Raw genomic sequence first — 20,890 nt, 5'->3', positions numbered from 1 at the left:
ATGTTTAACCCCGCCGCATTTTTGCGCCTGTCCCAAGTCAGGAGCCTCTGGCCTTTGTTAGTCTTGTATTATTTAAATTTTAGTTTCTTGTGTACAATTTGGAAATTAGTATGGCGTTCATTATCACTGAACTAGTATATATTTGTTTAGGGGCAAGCTGAAGGACGCCTCCGGGTGCGGGAATTTCTCGCTACATTGAAGACCTGTTGGTGACCTTCTGCTGTTGTGTTTTTTTATTTTGGTCGGGTTGTTGTCTCTTTGACACATTCCCCATTTCCATTCTCAATTTTATTTTTTACAGAGTTTGTCTTTAGTGCCGTGTGGAGGCAGTAGAGTGCCTCCCCGTGCTTCAGGTTTATGCTCTTATAATATACTAGATTATGGAGTGTGTGTCCGAGCGAGAACTGCTCTAGTTCATTACTTTAGGAATGTTTATCAAAAAGTAGTATTTCAATATTCAGCCCCATTCTACTAATTGGTCAGCCATCAGTCCTACCCTGATATACACTATCTTTTTCGGGTAATTAATACTGATAGCGTTTGACATTTTCAGCCGAACAAATTTATCACTTTTACTTAACTTAATTATTGTATACTGGTTCATATTCTGGACGCCAATCTTTGCTCCTTTATTATGTAATTCACTAACAAAACAATTATGAAGCTACGAAACGGAAAAATACTTAATACTAAACTTGTTCAAAGGATATCTACACGTCTCAATCTTCAAAATCGGTTATCTAAAAATACTACCATCGCTAACATTTTTAACAATAAAAATCGTGGTTACCCTTCTATCGATAAGTGTCATGCCAAAAAATGACTTACATGTCCCCGTCTTTCCACCAACAATACGGTAAGGTCCACGTTTAATGGTCGCACATTTTCTTTAAATTTTGAAACTGATATTACTTGAAAAACAAACAGTATTATTTATTTACTCACATGAAACAAACCGGGATGTGGTATTCAGTACGTAGGAGAAACTGGAAGATATTTATCAAAACGCACTCAAGAACATCTGTATCGTTTTAAAAGACCTAATAAATTCAAAAGTATCATTTACCAACACCTTAAGAAGCACAACCATCCTTTTAAATATTTAGCAGTTCAACCTTTAGAAGTAGTAAATAAGCAGCCTGGTGAATCGCATTCAAAGTTTGTACGATCACGGAAAATAATTGAATTAAATTGGATTAAAAAATTACAGACAGTTTACCCTCTCGGTCTAAATGATAATATCATGGGAATTGGTAATATATCTAGAACCAATTCCGTTAACATTTTGGATATTGTTTCTAAAACTGTTCGTAAAAACCGTTCTCACGGTTGTAGAACAAATCGCAATCAAAGAAAATTTCGGGCCAATCATACCAATATTTCGGACCTAATTTCTATTTCAAAAAACAACGGCAGACATTATCTGTTAACAAAACTCTGTTCGTTACCGGTTAATAAGTTAAATAAAATTTTGGAGGATTGCAACACAATTTCATATAGCAGTCCTAAGTATGAAATTGTTCAAATTATTATGGCATATTGTTATTCTAAATTATTTCCCAAAATTGATCGCCCTGAAGATCATAAAAAACATTTTATTAAAATTAAGTATGTCAATAAAGGCTTTGATTTTGTAAATATTGCCGGTATATTTAACGACCATTCTGTTAAAGAACAAATTCCTGGATATTTTGACAATACTGAACTACCTCTTATTTGTTATATTTACAAGAAATCTACCCGGAAATTTGTGTTTAATTATAGTCAATTGTGTAAAGATGTTAATATCAGTGAAAATACACCTACTTCATGTAATTGCAGTAATTCCGAATATATTTATGGACCCATTTCCCATGTTATAACAGGAGATCTTAACATCGTTCAAGACCGAGAGTTAAAATCATTTCTCAGTAAAGGACCTAAATATCGTCCCCCGTCAATTATTAATTGGAATGAGTGTCGTAATATCATCCACGACTCACTCCATACTTACTGTATGAAATGGATAAAACGGGAAAAAGCTGACAAAAAATCTTTGGACTCTTTTTTTAATTCAGTAATGAAGATAGTTGATATACGTATTCAACATTTTAAAGAACATTTTACTATTAACAATAACCACAATAAACCTATTTCTCGTATCAAACATAAACTAAAAGAACTAACCAAGGAATTTGTTTTTGTCCCGGCCGATAAAGCTGCTAATAATATTATTATTGTTTGACGTAAATTTTACATTGAGGTTCTGAAAAAGGAAATCACCAATTCACCAACATTCCAACTGACTCCATTTTCAGAAAACGAAATCTGTAACAAACATAAACTTTTAGCCACCGCTTTACAAGCAGAGCCAAATACAATGAAAGTCCCAACTATGTATTGGCTTCCGAAGCTACACAAAACCCCTTACAAATATAGATTTATTTCGTCTTCAAGCCATTGTTCAACTACTAAATTGTCTATTATTCTTACCAGCACACTTGGTACAATTAAAAACCTTATAATAAATTGTTCAAATAAGGCCTTCGAAAATAGTGGAATAAATTACTTTTGGAGTGTCAAGAACTCGTTGGAAGTACTTGATAAATTGCATGCATATATTGGTGATTTTGAATCTGTTCAAAGTTTTGATTTTTCTACCCTGTATACCACATTGCCTCACATTCTCATTAAGAAAAAATTCACACACCTAATTAAATGGGCATTCAAAAAATCAGAATGTGAATATATATGTTCAAACTCTTTTAGGTCATTTTTTAGTAGCAATAAACAAAAAAACTATGTTAATTGGACATGCTTTGATACTATATATGCCCTGGAATTTTTACTAGATAACATTTTTGTTCGCTTTGGGGATTCCGTATATCGTCAGATTATCGGAATTCCAATGGGGACTAACTGTGCACCACTTATTGCGGACCTCTTTTTGTATTGTTACGAGTTACAATTTATGACAAAAATAAGCAAAGACCCATCAAAACAACATCTGATAAACAAATTTAATAATACTTTTAGATATTTGGATGATATTTTGGCTCTCAATAATGACGACTTCAGTATGTATATTAATGAAATTTATCCTGGTGAACTTACTTTAAATAAAGCCAATACTAACAATGACCACTGCCCTTTCCTCGATCTTGATATCTATATCACTAACGGAAAGCTGAATACTAAAATTTATGATAAAAGGGATGATTTTTCATTTCCTATCGTTAATTATCCGTTTTTAGATGGTGACGTTCCCTTGTCACCATCTTACGGTGTTTATATATCTCAACTTGTACGATTCGCTCGTGTATGTAACAATGTTTTAGATTTTAACGAGAGAAATTTATGTATTACTGAAAAATTATTACACCAGGGTTTTCGATATCACAAACTAGTCAAAACATTTACTAAATTTTATCATCGGTATAAAGACATCATTCGTAAATATAGCTCAACATGCAGACTTTTTATACGTTCAGGTATTTCACATCCAATTTTTTATGGAAATATTCTTTATAAAGCACAAAGGTGTCAGTATTCACCTCATAAACTTACAAAACCTTTGAATAGACTTATTAAGAAGGGATATAATTACGATACTGTTGTCAAGTCATTAAAGATTGCATATTTTGGCGTTAATATTGAGTCACTGATAAGGTCTTTGCGTCGGAACTAAACACATTTATTCTAAAAACAGTTGTTGGCATGACACGGGTTATGTTCTTCTCATATATGTTATGATGGTATGATACTAAACCCCTTACGGGAAGGATTGTGCCTGATGTTCATATGATGAATCATAATCTTTCAGTCAGTTTAATTGAAGTCTGGAGCTGGCATGTCAGTTAACTGCTAGTAGTCTGTTGTTATTTATGTATTATTGTCATTTTGTTTATTTTCTTTGGTTACATCTTCTGACATCAGACTCGGACTTCTCTTGAACTGAATTTTAATGTGCGTATTGTTATGCTTTTACTTTTCTACACTGGTTAGAGGTATAGGGGGAGGGTTGAGATCTCACAAACATGTTTAACCCCGCCGCATTTTTGCGCCTGTCCCAAGTCAGGAGCCTCTGGCCTTTGTTAGTCTTGTATTATTTAAATTTTAGTTTCTTGTGTACAATTTGGAAATTAGTATGGCGTTCATTATCACTGAACTAGTATATATTTGTTTAGGGGCAAGCTGAAGGACGCCTCCGGGTGCGGGAATTTCTCGCTACATTGAAGACCTGTTGGTGACCTTCTGCTGTTGTGTTTTTTTATTTTGGTCGGGTTGTTGTCTCTTTGACACATTCCCCATTTCCATTCTCAATTTTAAAACATTAATAAATCCTGTGGTATATTGGAGGTTTGTATCTATAACTTACCATGCAGTTAAAACATTAATAAATCCTGTGGTATATTGGAGGTTTGTATCTATAACTTACCATGCAGTTAAAACATTAATAAATCCTGTGGTATATTGGAGGTTTGTATCTATAACTTACCATGCAGTTAAAACATTAATAAATCCTGTGGTATATTGGAGGTTTGTATCTATAACTTACCATGCAGTTAAAACATTAATAAATCCTGTGGTATATTGGAGGTTTATATCTATAACTTACCATGCAGTTAAAACATTAATAAATCCTGTGGTATATTGGAGGTTTGTATCTATAACTTACCATGCAGTTAAAACATTAATAAATCCTGTGGTATATTGGAGGTTTGTATCTATAACTTACCATGCAGTTAAAACATTAATAAATCCTGTGGTATATTGGAGGTGTGTATCTATAACTTACCATGCAGTTAAAACATTAATAAATCCTGTGGTATATTGGAGGTTTGTATCTATAACTTACCATGCAGTTAAAACATTAATAAATCCTGTGGTATATTGGAGGTTTGTATCTATAACTTACCATGCAGTTAAAACATTAATAAATCCTGTGGTATATTAGAGGGTTGTATCTATAACTTACCATGCAGTTAAAACATTAATAAATCCTGTGGTATATTGGAGGTTTGTATCTATAACTTACCATGCAGTTAAAACATTAATAAATCCTGTGGTATATTGGAGGTGTGTATCTATAACTTACCATGCAGTTAAAACATTAATAAATCCTGTGGTATATTGGAGGTTTATATCTATAACTTACCATGCAGTTAAAACAATAATAAATCCTGTGGTATATTGGAGGTTTATATCTATAACTTACCATGCAGTTAAAACAATAATAAATCCTGTGGTATATTGGAGGTGTGTATCTATAACTTACCATGCAGTTAAAACAATAATAAATCCTGTGGTATATTGGAGGTGTGTATCTATAACTTACCATGCAGTTAAAACATTAATAAATCCTGTGGTATATTGGAGGTTTGTATCAACACTATCCTTTATCCACTTGTACAGAGCAGTGGCATTTGGTTCTGCCTGAATCTGTCGCCACAACTCAGATTGCACACGTAATAACGGGAACATAAAACTCAGTCCACGGTCCTCTAATATCTCCATCATTCTCTCCTTATTCTGATCGATTTCTGCAGGGAAAAGTCATCATATGTATATCAAGGTGTGTAATACCAGTTTTTTTATGTATATTACTGTGCATTCATTATTATTTCTTGATATCAATTTTCAAGATTTTATGATTAACAATGAACCACATATTTCATTTTTCAATGAAGATAGGAATTCTCTGTAGGTTTGTATGCAGCCTACCGCAAAACCACGAAATCAACTAACCCAGGACAATAGGTGCCAACACAATATGTAGGTGTATCCACAATTTATAATTATTCTATTCTATGTATATTAAGGTGTGTGTACTAATATCATTACAGGTATACCAAGGTGTGTTATAAAGTCACTAAATGTATATCAAGGTGTGTGAAACAAATGTAGCCTCATCTAATGTGTTCAAGGTGTAACAGCATCATGACATGTATATCAAGGTGTATAATACAAATGTAGCCTCATTTAATGTGTTCAAGGTGTAACAGCATCATGACATGTATATCAAGGTGTATAATACAAATGTAGCCTCATTTGATATGTTCAAGGTGTAACAGCATCATGACATGTATATCAAGGTGTATAATACAAATGTAGCCTCATTTAATGTGTTCAAGGTGTAACAGCATCATGACATGTATATCAAGACCTGTGTATAATACAAATGTAGCCTCATTTAATGTGTTCAAGGTGTAACAGCATCATGACATGTATATCAAGACCTGTGTATAATACAAATGTAGCCTCATTTGATGTGTTCAAGGTGTAACAGCATCATGACATATATATCAAGGTGTATAATACAAATGTAGCCTCATTTAATGTGTTCAAGGTGTAACAGCATCATGACATGTATATCAAGACCTGTGTATAATACAAATGTAGCCTCATTTGATGTGTTCAAGGTGTAACAGCATCATGACATGTATATCAAGACCTGTGTATAATACAAATGTAGCCTCATTTAATGTGTTCAGGGTGTAACAGCATCATGACATGTATATCAAGACCTGTGTATAATACAAATGTAGCCTCATTTAATGTGTTCAAGGTGTAACAGCATCATGACATGTATATCAAGACCTGTGTATAATACAAATGTAGCCTCATTTGATGTGTTCAAGGTGTAACAGCATCATGACATATATATCAAGGTGTATAATACAAATGTAGCCTCATTTGATGTGTTCAAGGTGTAACAGCATCATGACATATATATCAAGGTGTATAATACAAATGTAGCCTCATTTAATGTGTTCAAGGTGTAACAACATCATAACATGTCAATCATGAAGCGTAATAACATCATTATGTGTGTATAGTGTGAAAGAATTGTCTTGTGCAAGGTGCAGGAGACTAGACAAGAGAATTATAGTAATCAATGGTCTTTACCATTCTACAAGATTTGTGTATTAGTTTGATTGAATATTAGTCGCTTTATGTCCAGAGGTGAACATTTTGTACCTATACAGAGTTTAAGGGAGTTTAGATGAAGAACTTAACTAAGAAATTACCACATGTAAATCAGATTTCCTTCTTACCTGGCAACATTTTCTGCAGATTAATTTTACTGTTGTTAAATGATGCCACCAGCCAATTCTTGTCCTTTATTTTATGTATCTGTTGAAGACAGAGGAGAAACAAGGGGTAATAAGCACCATTCTCCATTGGGTCAGCCAATTCTGCCAGAGTAATTACCCCTTCTGTCACTCCCATAGCAGCAAACTTAGCCAGGTAAGTTTTAATTAAGGGAGTTTCAGCCTCCATAGCCGACATTTGATCCAGTAACATCTGGAATCCCTGCAATAATTAGACATTGGAACATATGTATATCTTATATCACAATGTATACACTACTGGAAATTCACAAATTATTGCTACATTTATTATTGTGATTTTGTCATTTAAGACTTAAATGCGATTTTAATTATGATTTTGAGAAAAATCCTGTTTCATTTATATAAAATATTTCAAAATGTGAATTTAGTTTAAATTTAATATTGCTTTTATAAGTCTGTCACATTTTGCGCAATAATATAAACCTTGAATAGTTTCTGAATTAACAGTATATTTATCTGTTTGAAAATATGAGCTGATTCAACTTCTAATTCAAAGTCAGCTTCCAATAATATTTTTGATAATGTTTAAAAATCCATACAAATTAAAAGCCTTGTTATGTCTGCAGTCACATGGTGTACTTAAAAAGACATGTGATACATGTAAAATCCAGAAAGATTTTGCCATCAAACTAAAAACCCAAATTATTGGGCATTACCTAAGAAAGAAAAAAAATCCAGAAAAAGGTTTAGATCATCTTTATTCTTTAGATGTTCTGGAAAATTGCTATAAGTTACATAATTTCTGTTTTCCAGGATATTTACTTCAAACTGTGCCACATAAAGTCCCTTAAAGAGATAAAATGATCAAATAAAAGTGCTTAATCTACTCCCTCCTGTTGGTTCTTACATTAGAGAGATAGAGTGATTACATATCAACTGTCTAGATATAAATACACTGTGGATTAAATGAAGGCTCTAAGTTACATTAAAACTCACCTCCATGAACTGATCAGAAAATATAAGATTCTCAGATTTCATGGCAGTTATCAGTATCATAACATTTTCTCTTTCTGTATCTAAAATTGAAGAAAATAAATGTCAGCTACATGTTATCAAGTTCAACTGTTCATATAGAATAAAACAGCATTTTCATGGTAAAAGATCTTCCTGATGATGTATAGTATCTGTCATTGAGGAAGGTAATACAATTGATTTTATAATAAAGGTAATCAATCAATGAAATTACAACATACCACAATCATTTACTGTTATACAATAAGCTAAAACATACCACAATCATTTACTGTTATACAATAAGCTAAAACATACCACAATCATTTACTGTTATACAATAAGCTAAAACATACCACAATCATTTACTGTTATACAATAAGCTAAAACATACCACAATCATTTACTGTTATACGATAAGCTAAAACATACCACAATCATTTACTGTTATACAATAAGCTAAAACATACCACAATCATTAACTGTTATACAATAAGCTAAAACATACCACAATCATTTACTGTTATACAATAAGCTAAAACATACCACAATCATTTACTGTTATACAATAAGCTAAAACATACCAGATTTATCCACAGAAGCTTTCATCATCTTCATCAAAACTTCACCCATAAATCTATAATACAAAACATATCATCTATAACTCTTCCATTCAAGTTTCAGTTTTGAGATAAAAAGTAAAAAGTACTGCATCTTCTAACAACAATTTGGTATTCATTCTCAGCAAAGTCAATTTAACATTAGTATGTTGTCCGAAGTATGTATTACGTTACCAGGTAATAAATACTCTAGCACTTTTTCACAAAGAATTTAATACAAAGAACTAATGAAACTGTTTTTATTATTTTATTATATATGACCTGTGTGAGGTCATTATTTTCCTTGATAAAAATGCATTCTATAATTTACTCAAAATTTTTTAAAGTTCAATCGATGATAGGTGTAAAAGAAACCGTCATTGCCCGCATTTTAATTTTAGAAACAAATAACATGAAGTTTTGATCATATATGTGAGATGATTATAATGTAGACTTTCATAAAATAAAGTCAGATTTAACATATTCTTGAGTAAGATTTTGAAAATCTTATTGAGTCACACTGAATAGATTGATTGATTTTTAGTTGCTTGCTTAACGTCCAGTGGCAAATACTTCATGCATGTTCAGGACCATACACACTGAATAGGAAATCATACTGTGACCTACATGTATTTATATTCTTCTGCACGTCAGTTCTTAACTTTTTTTAATTTATGTATACCTTTTACTCTATCAAATGATCAACTAATAAGATGATCTTATATTCTACTGAATAACATTAACGTAACTCACAAAAGGGTCGGGTGCGGAGGGTATATAATTATATCCTGATTATTTGTTAATAAAATGTATTGCTATTCAAAAGATAATCTTTCTGAATTTTTCATTTGATTCAATTAAAATTGTTAAAAAAATAAACACTTGGGGTGTGTTCTACGACAAGAAAAACCTTAAAATATGCATTATCTATAACTTAACTTTATCAGAATGGTCCTTTTTTTATTTCTGAACTGAAATACTTATAATAAGAATTACTACTGGAAAATAAATCATATGGAATTGCATTTAATTGTCAAAAGAAAAGTGCACTCACTTCTTTGGACAATTAAGATCTTTAAATGTATTGAGAGCATCATTACATCCACCAGCCTCCAGATATTCTGTCAGAATATTAGTCTGAAAAACAACAACATTATCATACATTTTACATCTAACAACACTCTTAGTAATATTTCAAACAACAAAAGTGTAAAATAGTTACTAAATCTTGATACATTGAAAAATAAAACTAATAACATATAAAGTTGTTGTTGCTTGTCACGTTTGCATAGAAAAGTGAAAAAAGAATATATTCATATTCATTTCTTCATCTTGACAAAACATAGAACAAGAAGACAATTTGTATCAACTCAATGCCATAATGTGCTTGCAAATTTCACCCAAAAAATTCTCAAGAAATTAAAAAATTGCTTCATGAATTGAAATCAAGTCAGATATTTTCTAGTATATCAACATAACATTCCATATTTCTCACAGATGGCTTTAAAAGTTTGGTTATTTCCTAGTATTTCTCCCAGGTGGCATTAAAAAATCAGCTTCTTCCATTTTACTATGTGGCATTTAAAGTCAGCTTATTCCTAATATTTCTTCAAGTACAATTAAAAGTCAGCTTATTCCCAATATTCCTTCAAGTTGGCAGTAAAAATCCATTCAACAGTACATTTACAGGGGTTGTAATTAAGTTTTCCTACATTAAATAGATCAGAATGTAAAATGATGTGTCACTTACTGTAGCCTTGTCCACCTCTTCTTTATTAGGTACAATCTTTTTAACAGGCTTAGGTTTCTCCTTTTCCTGCTTGATAGTAATTGGTTGCTAAAATATACAAAATGTAAATGTTACCTGGACAATAAAGATACAAAATTAATATGTTTTATTATAATTAATTCAGCTTATTTATATTCAATTCATTATTGCAAAGATCAAATAAAGGATACAAAGGGAGAAAATCAAATTAGTCTTCTCAGTTCTTTCCCTTTATAATTATAGCAAATAATAATACAGAGTACATGTCTACCAGTTCATAAGATATACCAGAGGTTTCATACCTTAAGAGAATATCCTTGCTAGAGGCTTATTGGAAAACTACTGAACCAAGAGTTGTTAAAACTAGTAGAGCAGAAACAGTTTATGATTCTAGAGCTCCGATGTTTATCATCAGTTTTTTTTTTGCTTCTTTTTTGCTTAATCTACAGTAGTCATTATTGTGGTCTATGGATTAATATTCTTCCTTTTGTCTTTTATTCCTTATAAAATTTATGATTTATGGTATCTTCCTAATTATTATAAAATAGAGTAAACCTATAGCAAGATATTTACCTTTTTTAACTTCAAGAACTACACCATATATTATTTTACAATGACAATCTTTTAACTGTAATGAGAAAAGCTATGTTAGAATTTTCTATTGTCAAACATGCTATCTAGAAGACATCTTTTACCTGTTTATTAAGCAGTGGCTTTGGTGGCTCTGGTGGTGTGACTACCATTTTACTCATCTGACTTGAAGGTGGCATCCCCTGTGCAGATCGTGGCAAATTGCTGGGAGATGTTGGTTTGAACACATTGAAGTTTTTGGCAGGCCTTAAACTGATCTCCTCTTTTTGTGGATAGGATCCACCAACACCATTCATCATGGCCATAGGTGGCACTTGATTGTTGGTAGATGGCGCTGTTATCTGAGTTGAGGGTTGTGTCAGTTTTGCAGCAAACCTTGGTGGCAAATCCCTACTCTGTTGACCTGCTTTAAATACAGAAATAAAAATTAAAAACAAATACAAATTTTAACATTGAGCTGAATATAATTCCAATCTCCCAAAAGAGTTTAAAATTTTTCAAATGACTATCTCCTATAAATTCAAGTCACTGTCATTTTAGATAAAGATTTTAGATAAATTTTATTGATGTCAGCTGATGCCAATTATATGTGTACAATAAAATAGATTTTATTCCAATAAAGGGAACATGAAGAGCAAAGTAATATGTTACAATAATTCTTATAATTGACACAATAATTTTGATAATCATATATATAAATATTTTTCCAATTCTTCCATGATTTATCCTTTTTCTGACCCATTGATTATTTTCATTTAATCAACCTGTGGTTTGTTTGAACTCATTTCTTCGTTGGTCAAAAGTCAATTATCATCAATTATGACATCAAATTTTCCCTCTTTTCTCTGAATTTCCTATTGTGACATCATGAAAGAGGTGACCATACCTGATGATGTCAGATGGATGAAAAGAGCACCTCTTTTTGTAGAAGGATTGGATTTGTCTGCATTTCTTTTAAAAATTGTTAGACAAACAGATTCCACCACCAAATCTTGTGCAATACAATATTTATTCACTTGCGACAGTTAAAAGTTTAAATACTTAAAAAGCTCTGCAAGCCTGGAGTTTTAATTTTGAAAATTTAACTGTCTTGAGTGGATAAATATCGTATCACACTCGATACAGTGGCAGAATCTACATGAATATAATAATCTAAATTCTAGGATGTTAAATTACAGCCAGACCAGAGCCATAAGCATATAAGTATATGTGGTGTACAGTGGTGATGAAAAGCAAATGTTGGATTCGTTGTCATCACCAAAAACAAATTGATGCTGACATACAGGACAAATGCTATTTCAATGCAATTGTGAAAATAAGAACCCCTGTGTAATCCTTAAGTTTAAATTTCAGACAGATTTCCAACACTTATTTGTAGTTTAAACAACCACCAGGGATGTCCTTTTACTAAAATGCATTCTTAAACAAGAATGTGTCCAAAGTACACGGATGCCCCACTCGCACTATCATTTTACATGTTCCATGGAAGGTAAAATTTGATAAAAATCTAATTTGGCATTAAAATTAGAAAGATTATACTATAGGGAACATATGTACTAAGTTTTAAGTTGATTGGACTTCAGTTTCATCAAAAACTGCCTTGACCAAAAACTTTAACCTGTAACTCCCACTTTCATTTTCTATGTTTAGTTGACCGTGAAATTGGGGTCAAAAGTCTAATTTTGTTTTAAAATTAGAAAGATCATATCATAAGCAACAAGTGTACTAAGTTTCAAGTTGATTGAACTTCAGCTTCATCAAAAACTACCTTGACTAAAAACTTTAACCTGAAGCAGGACGAACGGACGCACCGACGGACGAACGAACAGATGGACGAACGGAGCCACAGACCAGAAAACATAATGCCCCTCTACTATTTTAGGTGGGGCATAAAAATGATCTTAAACAAAAAAGGGTAGCATCAATTTAAATGTAAACTGAGAGGATTTTTCTTTTTAAATTTCATATAAGAATAAAAGTATGTGCAAATTAACCCATATGTAGGGTTTTCTTATGGAAACAGGAGTGCACACAATGATATATGTTACCTACTTTAATGATCATGATCAGTAAAGCAGGCAAAATAGTTGGAAGTCTCAAAGTTAAAACTTATAATACAAATATAACATAGAATCAGTATTATCAATGATCTATTGCTTATAGTTTCTGTGAAACAGACCCAACATAACAACTCAAACTTAACCAATAAGCCATTTAGATGTTAGAGAAGGGCTTCTGTGCCTGAGTGGTCTTAGAAGTTGAAACCTAATAGATATTTGCCCAGGAAGATTATGCAGCAAATTTAAGTGCCAAATGATTCTATGGACTATATAATTGATACAATCAAAGTCCTTGTTTCAGAAAATTTAGAAATGTTAAGATTCGCTTAGTGGTGGTATTTATACCTTGTTTTCTTTGTTGTTGTTGCTGTTGTGTAGGTTGAGCTTGTGGTGACAGTCTCCCTGACTGGTTACCTGTCGTACCATTCTGTCTCTGGTTCCCTGTCCTTCCCATCATGTTCTGATTTTGTTTGTTGTAGTTGACATATCCCTGTTTTTGTTTGGGCATGTATCCTGGTGAATCATTTATAACCCCCGGTCCAGTCCCTGTGCCTATTGTCCCTGAAATGTACAAATTAAAAATTAACATTTTGACCTGCAAACACAATTTTAAGCTAAATGTGCATTTTTAAATTCTTATGTTCTTTTAACAATCTATATGTATTCTTAGCTTACTAATTGCTATAACTAAGTTTCACAAATTTGCTTTTAATGTTTTTCAATAAATAAAATGTATAAATTAGAATATAAGTTTAATAGATAAAAGGTATGAGTTGTCAAAATTCAATTGTGCTGTCAACATTTAAAATTATTCATAAATTTCTTAATTGATATCCTCACGGCCCTTGATACTGGATTGTACTAAACATTTTACTGAAAGCTAGTAATGAGAATATCCGATGACTTGTTTCTAACAATTATTGGTTCCTGTGTGATCTCTCAGAATAATGTACATCTTACCCATAACCATGCTTGATCCTGACATTACAAACAGATCTGTCAGACTCACTGTGGTGGCAGTCCATCATTCATAGGTATAATTTACCCATAACCATTCCTGATCCTGACATTCCAAACAGATCTGTCAGGTTACTGCCCCACTGTGGTGGCAGTCCACCATTCATATGTATAACTTACCCATAACCATTCCTGGTCCTGACATTCCAAACAGATCTGTCAAGTTACTGCCCCACTGTGGTGGCAGCCCATCATTCATATGTACAACTTACCCATAACCATTCCTGGTCCTGACATTCCAAACAGATCTGTCAGGTTACTCCTTCATTGTGGTGGCAGTCCACCATTCATATGTACAACTTACCCATAACCATTCCTGGTCCTGACATTCCAAACAGATCTGTCAGGTTACTCCCCCATTGTGGTGGCAGTCCACCATTCATATGTACAACTTACCCATAACCATTCCTGGTCCTGACATTCCAAACAGATCTGTCAGGTTACTCCCCCATTGTGGTGGCAGTCCACCATTCATATGTACAACTTACCCATAACCATTCCTGGTCCTGACATTCCAAACAGATCTGTCAGGTTACTCCTTCATTGTGGTGGCAGTCCACCATTCATATGTACATCTTACCCATAACCATTCCTGGTCCTGACATTCCAAACAGATCTGTCAGGTTACTCCCCCATTGTGGTGGCAGTCCACCATTCATATGTACAACTTACCCATAACCATTCCTGGTCCTGACATTCCAAACAGATCTGTCAGGTTACTCCCCCATTGTGGTGGCAGTCCACCATTCATATGTACAACTTACCCATAACCATTCCTGGTCCTGACATTCCAAACAGATCTGTCAGGTTACTCCCCCATTGTGGTGGCAGTCCACCATTCATATGTACAACTTACCCATAACCATTCCTGGTCCTGACATTCCAAACAGATCTGTCAAGTTACTGCCCCACTGTGGTGGCAGCCCATCATTCATATGTACAACTTACCCATAACCATTCCTGGTCCTGACATTCCAAACAGATCTGTCAGGTTACTCCTTCATTGTGGTGGCAGTCCACCATTCATATGTACATCTTACCCATAACCATTCCTGGTCCTGACATTCCAAACAGATCTGTCAGGTTACTCCCCCATTGTGGTGGCAGTCCACCATTCATATGTACAACTTACCCATAACCATTCCTGGTCCTGACATTCCAAACAGATCTGTCAGGTTACTCCCCCATTGTGGTGGCAGTCCACCATTCATATGTACAACTTACCCATAACCATTCCTGGTCCCGACATTCCAAACAGATCTGTCAGGTTACTCCCCCATTGTTGTGGCAGTCCACCATTCATATGTACAACTTACCCATAACCATTCCTGGTCCTGACATTCCAAACAGATCTGTCAGGTTACTCCCCCATTGTGGTGGCAGTCCACCATTCATATGTACAACTTACCCATAACCATTCCTGGTCCTGACATTCCAAACAGATCTGTCAGGTTACTCCCCCATTGTGGTGGCAGTCCACCATTCATATGTACAACTTACCCATAACCATTCTTGGTCCTGACATTCCAAACAGATCTGTCAGGTTACTCCCCCATTGTGGTGGCAGTCCACCATTCATATGTACAACTTACCCATAACCATTCCTGGTCCTGACATTCCAAACAGATCTGTCAGGTTACTCCCCCATTGTGGTGGCAGTCCACCATTCATATGTCCATGTCCTGTAAATCTTCCTTGTTTGGTTGGAATGTACTCACCAAATTCCTGAAAATAGCCAAGTTATCAATGGTTATAGTGCATTGGTCAATTATGATCAGTTTGTAAGATAAAAAAAAAGATTTAAAAAATTTACTCCTAGTTCTATTTCTGAAAATTACTCACATACAAACAAAAGATAATGTCAGGTTTTGGGATATGATGTTTTTCATTTTACTCAACAGAAGTGATTTTAATATGAATGTTTAGTGATACAAATTTACAAAATTATTATGATACAAAATCAGATCACTGTAAACACTGAAATATTTACTTCCTTTATCATCCAAACTTATAAGTGTATGTTATATTCAGAAGTTATACAAATGAAAGTTGTGATTCTTACATCAGATGCTTCAAGACGTATCTCAGTTATCGTTCTCGGTCCATTATCCTTAGAAACATGTCTTGGAACCCACTGGAATATAAATAACAGTTCATTTAAAAAATATAATGACATAATAAAAAATAAAATTCCCATAAGACAAAGAATAGAAGATTGATTCATTGATTGTTGGTGTTTAACACAAGACAAAGAATAAAAGATTGATTCATTGATTGTTGGTGTTTAACACAAGACAAAGAATAAAAGATTGATTCATTGATTGTTGGTGTTTAACACAAGACAAAGAATCAAAGATTGATTCATTGATTGTTGGTGTTTAACACAAGACAAAGAATAAAAGATTAATTCATTGATTGTTGGTGTTTAACACAAGACAAAGAATAAAAGATTGATTCATTGATTATTGGTGTTTAACACAAGACAAACCAGATGCTCCGCAGGGCGTAGCTTTATACGACCGCAGAGGTTGAACCCTGAACGGTTGGGGCAAGTATGGACACAACATTCAAGCTGGATTCCGCTCTAAATTTGGATTGTGATTAAATAGTTGACACAGCATAGGTTTCTGACACAGAATGAATGTATTCAAATGAACTTAAAATTTTTGTTTTCTCTTAGAGCAATTCACTATGCTGTTGAATATTAATCCTCTCAAAAAAATGTTTGAAGAAATTTTCTTTTTATTTATGAAATTTCAAATGAGAAAAATTTAACCCAATTTTTTATTCACATCCCCCTTTCCCTTATTCCAAAACTAATTTCAATTAAAATATTCTAATGGAGTTTGCAACAATTACTACTCATTTAAAAACATGATGTAACCAGATGCTCCGCAGGGCGTAGCTTTATACGACCGCAGAGGTTGAACCCTGAACGGTTGGGGCAAGTATGGACACAACATTCAAGCTGGATTCCGCTCTAAATTTGGATTGTGATTAAATAGTTGACACAGCATAGGTTTCTGACACAGAATGAATGTATTCAAATGAACTTAAAATTTTTGTTTTCTCTTAGAGCAATTCACTATGCTGTTGAATATTAATCCTCTCAAAAAAATGTTTAAAGAAATTTTCTTTTTATTTATGAAATTTCAAATGAGAAAAATTGAACCCAATTTTTTAATCACATCCCCCTTTCCCCTTATTCCAAAACTAATTTCAATTAAAATATTCTAATGGAGTTTGCAACAATTACTACTCATTTAAATACATCATAAAATATTAAGATGTAAAAAAACTGCTTGTTATCACTGAATGGTAAAGATTATTTAAATTTATCAGTTGGTAGTAAAAAGTGAATATACATTGTATATTGTATATAACAAAGATTTAAGTTGATTCTGGACAAAGAAAGATAACTCCAATTAAAAAAAAATCTTGCAGATATTTCTTGCTTACTATACTGGACAAAGAAAGATAACTCTTAATTAAAAAAAATTTTGCTATTTCACAATATTGTGAAATTAGATATTTCTTGCCATTGCACAATACTGTGCAATTGAAAAGACTTGCTATTGCACAATACTTAATATAATAATTTTAGATCCTGATTTGGACCAACTTGAAAACTGGGCCCATAATCAAAAATCTAAGTACATGTTTAGATTCAGCATATCAAAGAACCCCAAGGTTTCAATTTTTGTTAAAATCAAACTAAGTTTAATTTTGGACCCTTTGGACCTTAATGTAGACCAATTTGAAAACGGGACCAAAAATTAAGAATCTACATACACAGTTAGATTCGGCATATTAAAGAACCCCAATTATTCAATTTTGATGAAATCAAACAAAGTTTAATTTTGGACCCTTTAGGCCCCTTTTTCCTTAACTGTTGGGACCAAAACTCCCAAAATCAATACCAACCTTCCTTTTATAGTCATAAACCTTGTGTTTAAATTTCATAGATTTCTATTTACTTATACTAACGCTATGGTGCGAAAACCAAGAAAAATGCTTATTTGGGTCCCTTTTTGGCCCCTTATTCCTAAACTGTTGGGACCGAAACTCCCAAAATCAATACCAACCTTCCTTTTGTGGTCATAAACATTGTGTTTAAATTTCATTGATTTCTATTTACTTTAACTAAAGTTATTGTGCGAAAACCAAGAATAATGCTTATTTGGGCCCTTTTTTGGCCCCTAATTCCTAAACTGTTGAAACCAAAACTCCCAAAATCAATCCCAACCTTTCTTTTGTGGTCATAAACCTTGTGTCAAAATTTCATAGATTTCTATTAACTTAAACTAAAGTTATAGTGCGAAAACCAAGAAAATGCTTATTTGGGCCCTTTTTGGCCCCTAATTCCTAAAATGTTGGGACCAAAACTCCCAAAATCAATAACAGCCTTCCTTTTATGGTCATAAAGCTTGTGTTAAAATTTCATAGATTTCTATTCACTTTTACTAAAGTTAGAGTGCGAAAACTAAAAGTATTCGGACGACGACGACGACGACGACGACGACGACGACGACGATGACGACGACGACGCCAACGTGATAGCAATATACGACGAAAATTTTTTCAAAATTTGCGGTCGTATAAAGATTGATTCATTGATTATTGGTGTTTAACACAAGACAAACCAGATGCTCCGCAGGGCGTAGCTTTATACGACCGCAGAGGTTGAACCCTGAACGGTTGGGGCAAGTATGGACACAACATTCAAGCTGGATTCCGCTCTAAATTTGGATTGTGATTAAATAGTTGACACAGCATAGGTTTCTGACACAGAATGAATGTATTCAAATGAACTTAAAATTTTTGTTTTCTCTTAGAGCAATTCACTATGCTGTTGAATATTAATCCTCTCAAAAAAATGTTTGAAGAAATTTTCTTTTTATTTATGAAATTTCAAATGAGAAAAATTTAACCCAATTTTTTATTCACATCCCCCTTTCCCTTATTCCAAAACTAATTTCAATTAAAATATTCTAATGGAGTTTGCAACAATTACTACTCATTTAAAAACATGATGTAACCAGATGCTCCGCAGGGCGTAGCTTTATACGACCGCAGAGGTTGAACCCTGAACGGTTGGGGCAAGTATGGACACAACATTCAAGCTGGATTCCGCTCTAAATTTGGATTGTGATTAAATAGTTGACACAGCATAGGTTTCTGACACAGAATGAATGTATTCAAATGAACTTAAAATTTTTGTTTTCTCTTAGAGCAATTCACTATGCTGTTGAATATTAATCCTCTCAAAAAAATGTTTAAAGAAATTTTCTTTTTATTTATGAAATTTCAAATGAGAAAAATTGAACCCAATTTTTTAATCACATCCCCCTTTCCCCTTATTCCAAAACTAATTTCAATTAAAATATTCTAATGGAGTTTGCAACAATTACTACTCATTTAAATACATCATAAAATATTAAGATGTAAAAAAACTGCTTGTTATCACTGAATGGTAAAGATTATTCAAATTTATCAGTTGGTAGTAAAAAGTGAATATACATTGTATATTGTATATAACAAAGATTTAAGTTGATTCTGGACAAAGAAAGATAACTCCAATTAAAAAAAATTCTTGCAGATATTTCTTGCTTACTATACTGGACAAAGAAAGATAATTCTTAATTAAAAAAAAATTTGCTATTTCACAATATTGTGAAATTAGATATTTCTTGCCATTGCACAATACTGTGCAATTGAAAAGACTTGCTATTGCACAATACTTAATATAATAATTTTAGATCCTGATTTGGACCAACTTGAAAACTGGGCCCATAATCAAAAATCTAAGTACATGTTTAGATTCAGCATATCAAAGAGGCCCAAGAATTTAATTTTTGTTAAAATCAAACTTAGTTTAATTTTGGACCCTTTGCACTTTAATTTAGACCAATTTTAAAACTGGACCAAAAATTAAGAATCTACATACACAGTTAGATTTGGCATATCAAAGAACCCCAATTATTCAATTTTTGATGAAATCAAACAATGTTTAATTTTGGACCCCGATTTGGGCCAACTTGAAAACTGGGCCAATAATCAAAAATCTAAGTACATTTTTAGATTCAGCATATCAAAGAACCCCAAGGTTTCAATTTTTGTTAAAATCAAACTAAGTTTAATTTTTGACCCTTTGGACCTTAATGTAGACCAATTTGAAAACGGGACCAAAAATTAAGAATCTACATACACAGTTAGATTCGGCATATTAAAGAACCCCAATTATTCAATTTTGATGAAATCAAACAAAGTTTAATTTTGGACCCTTTGGGCCCCTTTTTTCTTAACTGTTGGGACCAAAACTTCCAAAATCAATACCAACCTTCCTTTTATAGTCATAAACCTTGTGTTTAAATTTCATAGATTTCTATTTACTTATACTAACGCTATGGTGCGAAAACCAAGAAAAATGCTTATTTGGGTCCCTTTTTGGCCCCTAATTCCTAAACTGTTGGGACCGAAACTCCCAAAATCAATACCAACCTTCCTTTTGTGGTCATAAACATTGTGTTTAAATTTCATTGATTTCTATTTACTTTAACTAAAGTTATTGTGCGAAAACCAAGAATAATGCTTATTTGGGCCCTTTTTTGGCCCCTAATTCCTAAACTGTTGAAAATAAAACTCCAAAAATCAATCCCAACCTTTATTTTGTGGTTATAAACCTTGTGTCAAAATTTCATAGATTTCTATTAACTTTAACTAAAGTTATAGTGCGAAAACCAAGAAATGATTATTTGGGCCCTTTTTGGCCCCTAATTCCTAAAATGT

The 20,890-nt window shown here is 32.9% G+C and overlaps 1 protein-coding gene across 3 annotated transcripts in view; it reads right to left on the bottom strand.

Moving 5' to 3' along the window:
* The window catches only part of LOC134683351 (eukaryotic translation initiation factor 4 gamma 2-like), a 49,076-nt gene that overhangs the window by 14,514 nt on the left and 13,672 nt on the right, over positions 1 to 20,890 (bottom strand). For 2 of the 3 annotated variants that reach the window (XM_063542603.1, XM_063542605.1), the window contains 10 exons: positions 16,164 to 16,235; positions 15,694 to 15,826; positions 13,430 to 13,645; positions 11,129 to 11,430; positions 10,416 to 10,502; positions 9,720 to 9,802; positions 8,651 to 8,703; positions 8,052 to 8,131; positions 7,038 to 7,296; positions 5,318 to 5,522 (listed from right to left, as the gene is read on the bottom strand). In XM_063542603.1, the coding sequence (XP_063398673.1) occupies positions 5,318 to 5,522; positions 7,038 to 7,296; positions 8,052 to 8,131; positions 8,651 to 8,703; positions 9,720 to 9,802; positions 10,416 to 10,502; positions 11,129 to 11,430; positions 13,430 to 13,645; positions 15,694 to 15,826; positions 16,164 to 16,235 (1,490 nt within the window). The remainder of the gene's footprint in view (positions 1 to 5,317; positions 5,523 to 7,037; positions 7,297 to 8,051; positions 8,132 to 8,650; positions 8,704 to 9,719; positions 9,803 to 10,415; positions 10,503 to 11,128; positions 11,431 to 13,429; positions 13,646 to 15,693; positions 15,827 to 16,163; positions 16,236 to 20,890) is intronic. The other variant, XM_063542604.1, reaches the window with a different exon arrangement.

This window comes from Mytilus trossulus, chromosome 9 (assembly GCF_036588685.1).
Source record: "Mytilus trossulus isolate FHL-02 chromosome 9, PNRI_Mtr1.1.1.hap1, whole genome shotgun sequence".
In the NCBI taxonomy this organism is placed as follows: Eukaryota; Metazoa; Mollusca; class Bivalvia; order Mytilida; family Mytilidae; genus Mytilus; species Mytilus trossulus.
The sequence above is the reverse complement of the archived record's forward strand: the minus strand, read 5'-3'. Positions and strand labels throughout refer to the sequence as shown.